Below are 10000 nucleotides of genomic sequence, written 5' to 3' on the forward strand. Positions count from 1 at the left end.
ACTAATCCAGGCTATCAAGAGTACTCTTTTGCATTTTAATAATCAGATCAGAGTCAGTAATTATTACTGACTAATTCAACGTCAGGACATTTTTCCTTTCCGTTTGATAATAAAAAAAATAAGACCACAATATTTGTCATCTGTATCAGTACTTTCCACAAATACTGGCTTTAGAAACTTTTGGAAATATGATTGTAAACATGCGAACCTCACCCTCTAGGAGGTGTTCTTACTAGACGTCCTAGAAGAAAAAAGTAAAAGGAGCAAGCCATTGCCTTCAATCCTTTCAAATTCTATTCAGGAAAAAGTGAATGTTCCACATGCAAATGCTAACATCATGGAGAGCTTGGCTCGCAGCTACTCCAGAGAGAAGCCTGGAAGTCGCAAACAGGTTGAACTGTTGAGCTGTGTGGCACAGCAATACAAAAATAAGGAAATTAAGCAAATGTCCAGCTTTACAAACAGTCAAAGAGAAGAAGTATCATGCACAGACTTCATAGTAAGATGTATGGTCCAGGAGCAGCACTTCTGAAAATAAGACATCAATGTAGTCATAAACTTCCACCAGAAACCATTGCTTTTGTCTTGGAATTTATCCATTATCCAGACAGTGAAGAGTATTCATCTTATAAAAGTGCCCCCTGTGATGGAAAGCAAAAATCATGGATAAGTGAATTATTAGGAGGAGGAAATCAACCTGTTTTGAGGTTCAATTAAGCAAAACAAGTCTGCCTTTTATGATAGATATACATTGTAAACAGGAATGTAAACTGGAGATTACGTGTAGACCTATAAGCTTTAGTACATTTTTTAAGGGTTTGTCTGCAGGAAATTTCAAAATAATGACAGAGAAGGCAGGACTCTAACATTTGCACAGAACTTGGCGCAGAGTATTTCATCTTTGGTAGATAAGCTGCTAACTCGTTTAGGTGGAATGCTGAGGAGCCAACGTAAATCAGACATGACTGTCTCCGGTACAAGAAAAGTCAGAACGAACAGATTTTTGCTACAGTGGTACATGTACCAACACCATCTAACCGGATATTTCAATAGCTTCGCTCTTTCTACTAACACCCCAGCAGTCTAGCTTATGTTTTTTGGCATCACCTTTACTTTTTCGAGCAATAAAAATTATTGGAAATGATGTGAACTTTCCAAAAATAATGTACAAGGCAAAGAATGTTGTCCAAATATGAAAAGTACAACCTTCTGGCTGAAGAAACCTCGAACGCAAGTGGTTTCGAATGCCAATTATGTAAACAAATCGAGGTGTTGTATTTTCAAACTAAAATTACGCAACTGGTTCAAAACAAAACCGCATTTATCTAGGTAGCACTGAAAAGCTTGCTCTTTAACGTTCAGTATTGTAGTGACATATGTCTAGTACACTATACAATGAACTTACAACAAAGCGGATAAACAGTGCTGCCATGAAGAATTCGTTAACCAACTATCTCTGCCACAAAGGAATCGCGGATGATTGGAAAAGTTCATGATTTCAAAAGCATTTTACTATGCAAAGTGAAAGCACCAGAGGTGATGTTCAAAATAACAGTATGATCAGTAATCCAGTGCTTACCAAATGGAAGCAGATCTCTGGCTGAAAGGGCGATGTTTAAGGTTGAGAAATGCACTACCCTGCAAGTTTGAGGCGAGATCAGACAACCGGTTCAAATACATTTAAAGCAAATAATGATCGAATCAAGTGTAGAACATCTAGAAACTTTCAATTAAGACGTGCAATCCTTGGTACAACAAGATTTTTGCCGCGTAACCTGACGAGAAACAAGTAAATAATATGAGTTTCGCATAACGGTATATTTTTTAAGTCCAAACGTATAAAAATTCACGGCTGTATATTCCGCTTACACTGAAACAACTATGAAAATTACGGTTTCAACAGAACAGGTGAAGTCAAGACGTTTAATCTGAAATGTGGGCAGTTCCATAAAGTTGACAAATAATCTCGTTTGAGCTTTATTTTCTCAAGGGAGAATTTCGCTCAATGAATGGGAGAACGCCAGTTCAGCTCGACCGGTTTACCGCTCGACCATAATGCTAATTGTGCTAAAAACAGTCTTTCAAAGAGATTTCAGAGTTTTAAAGTGGTACTACGACCAAAACAAAATTTTGTTTTTCCTTTCGATTTCAAAACTATGTTAACTAAACACTAACTCACCCAAGTTTTAACTTCTGATTTTAAAAAGACACCTGTTTATTTTAGCTGGAATTTTCTCTTGAGAGAGCTGGGTCGAGAAGAAAATGACGTCAAACACTCACTAGTTTAAGAATGCAATGCGTGTGTACGCGGCCTAATTAATATGCAGCACGGGAGTTTCGGGCTTTCAGACTTTTCAACCCGTGTTTTGCATATATAATAAATTGCGTTTACACGCTGAGATTTTAAGCTAGTGAGTAAATGACGTCATTTTCTCTAGATCCAACCTTCTGAGGTCCAATCGGCCAGTTTTGAACGTGAGTAATGGCGGACCATGAAATCCAAAACTTACACTCAAAATAAACAGCCTTTGGATAAAACTCAAAGCTCAAAATTTTGCCAGTTAGGTGTTAAGCGAACACGCTTTCAAAATCAGAAGTAAAAAGGGAAATGATTTTTTGATCATAGTACCACTTTATGCATCACTTGTCATTGACATAACTTAGGTTATAGAAGTAAAACAATTACATACCTTTAATGACTTGATTTGGCAATATAGTATCGAAAGTAAACCGTCAGAATCAGCCATAACTTCTCTGACAAACGGCCGGCATTGTTCGCATCTCATGGCAAGTCTACTGAAGCGAACCTTCCATTTTGCATCCTAAGGTTTTTTCTACCACAAAATGCTTCATATCCTTCCGACAAAGGATAAAATGAGCAAAGGGAAAAGCACTTTTTTGAATCGAAATGATTATAGTGGCCACCAAAGTATTCCCTGGCGCAAAACACTTGCTTCCAACTAAACTTGACCGGCGGCAAAAGATTATTATGGTCTTTTTGGGCGCGCAATGCTCGAAGTTCAAAAAAATCTCGTCTTAATGTGTTGTCTTCTTTTCCACTGTTTTAAATACGTTTACAATTTGAGTACGTTAGCAATTTGAAATTTAAAATACAGTAACAGTTACAATTCTGCGCGTGCAAGTGCACGAGTGTTAATTAAATAATCGAGTCACAAGAAGCAAAAATCATGATTGTTGGGTTGTAATTGCGCATTTAGCTCTGGCTTTAAGCGGCTGATCTAGATCGCTTCTTTGAGCTTAAGACAATGTCCAGTTTTGTCTGAAACTACAATCTTGAAACAATTAACCGAACACTTGCAGTTACAACCACAGGCTCCCCAAGCTGAAAATACGTGGTGTATGTGACAGTTTGTGTATATAGAGAATTGTATGGGAAAATCACCGATCGTAAAAAATTGTGTAGATAACTATGTCATTTGGAATGAAGTTTTCCTACCTCAAATGTGTGACGAACTTGTCTCTTTTGCCGAGTTTAGAGCCATTCTGACTCCGTTTAGTGAAGTTATCCGGAAGGCCGTTACTAAAATAATAGGAAGGCCGACCACTCCATCCATCGCTGGCCAGACCTCACTCCACAAATCGTTTTCTCCTCAACAGGAAAAGACCCGAATCGCAACAAAAACAAAAGTTCCATAAAGCCCAATGAATTTTACTCCAAAAACGTGTGTTTCGGCGGCTAAAAAACCCGTGACGAACGAAAACTTTGCCTTAAAATTCACCTCTTCGGCTTTCCTCAGAGGCTTGTGACCGGGCAGTCAACAACGGAAACTCGCAAGATGGTTTCAGCCTCAACTCTGATTGGTCCATTTGAATTTGACCGCTCGCTGGCAACACGACCGTTGTTGACTTGTGACCGGGCAGTCACGCGCGTGTAAACGTTCAAAACAAACATTATTTCGATGTCACTAGCGCGTGTAGATTTTGGGAGTTTATAGGAAGGCAAAGTCGGTATTAAGTCCTCCCGGAAGTAACGTTTTGTGTTTGAAAATCACCCTGACTTAGGAATTTCCTAGTGATGTAAAATGTCGACCAACGGGAAGATCAGTGTTGATTTGTGTTGAACGTAAGTGTTCTCTGAATCGATATCCCAGTCGCCTTCCTGTCTCTCCGATGTGTACCCTGTTGCAGGTACAACATTTGATGAGATATACCACGTTGTAGCTTGTACAGGTGTACTTGGAATTGATGGTGATGTGTCCCACAGTAGTGTTACTCGTAGGTGAAGCATTGTTGTGGGCGCAAGTATTGCACCGCAACCGACCACATGGAAACGTATCGCAATCTTCGACAGAAGCAGTTGTGATGTTTAGATAACTTCTCACCGAGGAGTCGCGCAGGTTCTTGTCGCGACGATACGCACCGAAAACCCGTACTGATTTGTAAATGTGTCTAGTGTCTGGGTCATCTCGCAGCAAATGGACGTTTCTGGTCATGATGTTTTTGACCAGTGCCTTTGTGGGATGGTACGTTGATACCAGAGGAAATGGTAAGTTGAGCATCGGGTACATCTGAACGCACTGAAATGATGGCGTCACGAGGGATAGCTGATACTCGTTCTTGCGCTCGCGAAACCATATTTGACGGATAGCCACGATTTCAAAAAAAGCTCGCCATTTCTTTGCTTTTGTTTTCAAAGTCATTCTCCTCACTGCAGATGCGTCGTAAACGGAGAAACTAACTGTAAGGGACTGAATTCTTACAAAGGGCAGGGTGAGAAGATGTGTAATTCACGTAAGAATGAGTGTCAGTTTCCTTGTAGTGTATGCTGGTGATGAGACGATCAGATGTTGGCTTCAAACGAAGGTCAAGAAAAGGCAGCTGCTCATCCGAAATGACCCTGGTAAAATTGAGGCTGGGATGAAAATCGTTGACGAAGTGCGCAAATGCACTTTACTTACCAATGACAATATTTCTTAATTGCTAGTCGTGCCCTCCTGTTACATATGTCATTTTCACCTGTGATTCGAACGTTTGTCAGTAATATTGACAATTTTTCAATTTTGTATAGAAACTATTCAAATTTTTCCATGATTCAAATCGGAACTATAGATTTTATAGCTTGGCACCATACTCATAGGAACCCTTGATCATGGCTAGTGTACGCACGACGAAGGTGCAAAAGGAGCTACAAGTCATAGGCATCAATGGAAATAGCAATTTGGGTTAGGCGTATTACTACTGTTCCTTAGTGGTGAATTCGGTATGGAATTACTTTAAAATATATTTTAAGAAGAATATTACAATAAATTAAAGAACTTCATTTTGTTCTACTAATTTGCCTAAAAAGACACTTTTTGTTTATATGCTTCATTATTTTAGCAAAGGGTTATGTTTCTTTTGCGTGCTTTTCAGGTTGCGCCGCCAGCTCTTGCTCAACTTATAAAGTTTTTAAAGCTAACACAATTTGGAAAGCAGCCCAAACAAAATGTGGCGGTGATCTTGTCGCAATGGAAAGTGAAGAAGAATGGAATTTTTGGAAGTCTAAAGTAAATGAATCGACATTTCAAAATAAGTATGGTCAACGGTGGCACATTGGTTTAAGGAAGCGGTCTGATAAATGGTGTTGGACAACTAGAAACGATACTTGTATGGAGGTCAAAGTTGGAACACCGAGATGGAATAAGGGAGAACCTAACAATCTAAAAACGGAAGCCTGTGTTGAGATGCTAATAAGTGGATCGTACAACAACATAGATTGCAGTAAGAATGATGTGGACATAGGATATATCTGTGAGCGAAAAATTGGTAAATGACGTAACTATGTATCTGCTTATTTTCATACATTTTGTCCATTGAAAAATCATTAAGTCAATCCTTTTTCATTCCCTTGGTTTGTTTGCTAATTCTTTCACAAAAAAGAAAAAAGTAGCTATTTTCGTTTGATTGTCTCGTCTTTTGTTCTTGAGTTCCTTTTGCCATAAGATGTCTACTCCGATAGTCTTTCCCTCATTCGTGTTGTCCAGAAAGGGGCTATGGCCTTCTCAGCCATGCTTCAGTCAAAACTCATCACCTCGAGAATCCAGGAAAGAACGCTGATGGATATATAGAATAATGATACCATGTTTATGTTACAGGTTAAATTTAAATTCAGGTTCAAATGATCTCAACCTAAGTCATAATTATTCTAACCTAGGTTGAAATTGAAAGTAGTAAACATTAACAAAATTAAATTAGTTATTAGCAACTACGTGTATATTGGTAAGTAAACATGTGCTGGAATTGAGGGGGAATGTGGTTAGTACACAGTCGAAATACTGATTTTACATGGTTAGTATTAATGTTGGGGTTAGGCATACTGTGCATGATAACCAATTCTGCTTTTCTATCTCAGAGGTTTTGAAACGAGCATCATTCATGGTTGAATCCCCTTAGGAGGGCGGAGGTCGACAATATCAAAATATCGGGTTAAAAGAAATGATAAAAGAATTACTGAAACATACATGATGTATTTGCGCGATTTTTTTGTTTGCTTAGTTATCATTGCTACTTACTCGTTCTTTCGCTTACATTGAATAGGTCGAACCCCTAATGGCGCAATTGCTAAAAGAAAGTGTTTTTCTACTGTTCGGCAGCGATTTCGTAGGCTCTTGTAAGCGTTGCTTATTTGAACGATCAAATGAGTATCGCTTATTCTTTTTGTGGAGATGTGTTAGTGATGAATCCAAACTTTGTGATTATTTTAATTTGGCATAGTCTTTTTTAAGCCACGAGTTCTTCAATTTGAGCAAGTAGTACATTTGTATGAAGAGGCGTTTGCTGGGGGAATTTCTTTTCAAACTAGTTTAAAATAAAATGACCTGGTCAAAATAATTTTAAACTGAATTTAATCCCGACCTGTAACATCTGTTCTCTTAGGTTAACATCCTGGCAAAAAAATGCATTGAAAATGCAAAACGAATTGGACAATTAATCTGCCAATACGAATACGCTTTATGTCACTTCTGATTTCAGACTGCAACATCTCTGATAGTGGAAAGATAATTTTCAGGAGTTCAAATGCAACTGTACCCACAGTTCCAAAAAGCATAGGGGACCCAACAGGTAAATGTACATATTGTTTACCCTTTTTTTTCAATTTCCTGGTGGTCTTGAGAATATGCTTATAAATTCCAGTAAGTTGGATAATGCATAGAAGGATAAAACCTGAGAGCAATTTTCTATTTATGACATAAAGTAACGAATTTGGAGTGTTCATTTAAATACAAGGAAGAGCTATGTGTATTTTTCAGATATGGTGAGGACAGTAGAAACACTGGTACAAAAAAATCTCTGTTTGATGTGTACCCGGTATTTCAAATTTGTAATACGTGCGGCCAAGAGCTAACAGGCCTGAACTAGAAACTTGAAAATGGTAGCCTGCAAGCAGCCTCTTTCTTCGCCGTGAAAAAGAGAGAAGGAGAGCCTGCACGCATGCCCTTGAATTTCGAATGTTGCGTCCAAATTTGCAACTCAAAACACTGATTGGCTAAAATTAAATTTCTTGATAAAATCATCATTGACCAGCTTCCGATGAAAAGAAAGGAAAGGAAAGGAACTTTAATTTATGTAAGTGTCAAGTCGTTCTAGCGCTGGAGCACTAATTTGGGACACTGTAAACTGAAATTAACAATAAAAGCAAGGCATTCAAAAATTAAAAAGTGAACCTAAAGTGTAGTAAATTCACTTACTCTACTGCAATTTCACAGTCAAAGGAAGCAGTTCACAACTGGTCACACATTTCCTTTAAAAGTGATTGTTGAAATATGTCATAATCTCTGTCAGCACGGAATTGCAAACTTTTTCAGGCCTTCTTCCTTTTTTAGCTAGTTTCACAAAATATGTGGAGGCAAGGCATGTAATTGGTAGTAGTAATAATAGTGACATCCTCGTCTCGAAGAAGCGATGGTTAGCGCTGGGGATTTGGGAAGGATCTTGTATGACTGTGTAGCCCGATCCTGGAGTGGCAGTCTCCGTTTCAGGTGGCGCAGACGTGTCTCGTGGAATCGCGCAAAGAGGCTGCGCGTTCTTTTCTCGTTGCTCTCTCACGTGTAGACTAGACTCTGGCGTTCGCTTCCGCCTTTGAAATCCCCGCCTTAACACTCTGCCGCCATGTCCTTGGTGTTTGGCGATGTCCTCCCATGCACTGGTGTCGATTTGTGCAGATCGCAAGTCTCGCTTGATGACGTCCTTGTAGCGCAGCAGTGGTCGATCCACGCGACGCCCTCCCACAGTTCTCCATAAAGGATGTCTCTCGGCAGGCGGTCAGGCTCCATGCGATGTGCAGGGCAGAGCCATCCAAGACGTCACTGAATGAGCAGTGATGGCATGCCCAGTAAGCTACAACAAGTTGCAAAAATGGTGAGACACTCCCCTTAAGAAAACACCTTTTCTACCTTTCAATTCCCACCGACTCTAGAATTTAATCATTTCCCACCTCCCCCATCCCTCTCCCCCTTTCAATGTTGACCGTTCAAGTTTTCCGCATGATTTGATTTTTCTAGCAACATTGATACGGGAGTGACGGGGGGGACGCAGTGTGGGAGAGATGAGGGAAGCTACTAACGCCCCAGGAAGGCAAAGTGTCTTCACTATTTTTGCAACTTTGTTGTAGCGCGCTCCAGGACCTCGGTGCTGGTGAACAATGGCTGCTGCTGCTCTTGACACTTCACCTGCAGCTGAGGTGGGAGACGATCATGTCCACTGCGGACCTCCCGGCTCTGAAGCCACACTGTGACTCGGGGTAGACTTTCGAAGCAAGGCTCTGCAGGAGGGTGAAGGTTACCTGAGCGAAGACTTTGCCAACGATGCTCAGAAGAGAGATGCCGCGATAGTTGTTGCAATCACTACGGTCACCTTATTTTACAGGGTGAGTATGTTAGCATCTCTCATGTCTTGGGGATGTGACCAGCACAGGCAGAGGAGCTTATGAAACAGTCGCAGGATGGTTTGCTTCCCATGCTTCAAAACTTCCGACGGTTTACCGTCCTTCCCCGTGCCTTGCCACAGGCGAGACCGTCGATGGCTATGCTGTGCTCTTCCAGGGCATGTTGCCTTTGTAATTACATCTGCACATGGTTAGACTTTCAAGTCTTCTCGGATAAGGACTGTAAAGAGGAGGCCCCGTCTGAAAGCCCTTGTTGGAAATTAAATAGTATAAGACGTTAAAGAACCCACTCACTATTCGATAAGGGTAGGGGACGTAGTTCCCGGTGTTGTGGTCTGACCTATCTGGACGGGGGCATTTTTCAAAATTGTAAACTCCGTAACAAGCAGGCTGGCTAAAGTCCCCCACAAAGCATTGTAAATAAGTCATGAAAAGCCCCGAGGGGAGAGAATAATATATTCACTTCACTTCATATCGCCTCCCCACCTCCACCCAGACAGTCTGCACAGGCGGATAAATTCAATTTTTGAGGATAATTTTTGCTTTGATCCTTTGGCGGACTCTTCGGCAATTATCCCTGATAGCTGTGTCGCGGCGGGTTGTTCAAATATTCGATATACATAGAAGGGCAATGCATTACATAAAATTCCATTTTATGTTGACGATCGAAGTGAAGCGGATGCCAAAAAGAAGAAATAGACGGACTTCGTGAAGTTAAAAAAAATGTGAATACCAAGCGCTTCATCCACTAAGTGTACATGTCACTTCGCTCCAGAGGACTTCACGCAGTGGCTATCGTATGGAAATCTTAAATGCCAGCGAACACTCATAAAGGATAAAATTGGTTTTCTTCCAGTTCCAAAGTCTCAGCGCAATACCTGGGGTGAAGAAGATTACCCTATCGAAGTCCTCGTCAGGTTGGTCATTTTACGTTAGCATACAATCATAGTCTTTTTACAGACCTTGTGAAAATCGAGCATTTCTGTTCTGTCAAACCGGTTTTGTAGCTGCTGTTGTCTTTCTTCCATTTTTTTTTCCTTTCACGATTATATTCATGAAACCAATCTTAACCTGCCAGTAGCTCTTGACAATAGGGTCCTTCTTCTGAATCGGAAG

The 10000-nt window shown here is 40.4% G+C and overlaps 1 protein-coding gene across 2 annotated transcripts in view; it reads left to right on the forward strand.

Annotated features, from left to right (window-relative positions):
* The window catches only part of LOC137989221 (uncharacterized), a 51840-nt gene that overhangs the window by 30466 nt on the left and 11374 nt on the right, over nucleotides 1–10000 (forward strand). Inside the window, exons 2-3 of one of the 2 annotated variants that reach the window (XM_068835072.1) lie at nucleotides 5374–5766; nucleotides 6973–7062. In XM_068835072.1, the coding sequence (XP_068691173.1) occupies nucleotides 5374–5766; nucleotides 6973–7062 (483 nt within the window). The remainder of the gene's footprint in view (nucleotides 1–5373; nucleotides 5767–6972; nucleotides 7063–10000) is intronic. The other variant, XM_068835073.1, reaches the window with a different exon arrangement.

This window comes from Montipora foliosa, unplaced genomic scaffold (assembly GCF_036669935.1).
Source record: "Montipora foliosa isolate CH-2021 unplaced genomic scaffold, ASM3666993v2 scaffold_447, whole genome shotgun sequence".
Lineage (NCBI taxonomy): Eukaryota > Metazoa > Cnidaria > Anthozoa > Scleractinia > Acroporidae > Montipora > Montipora foliosa.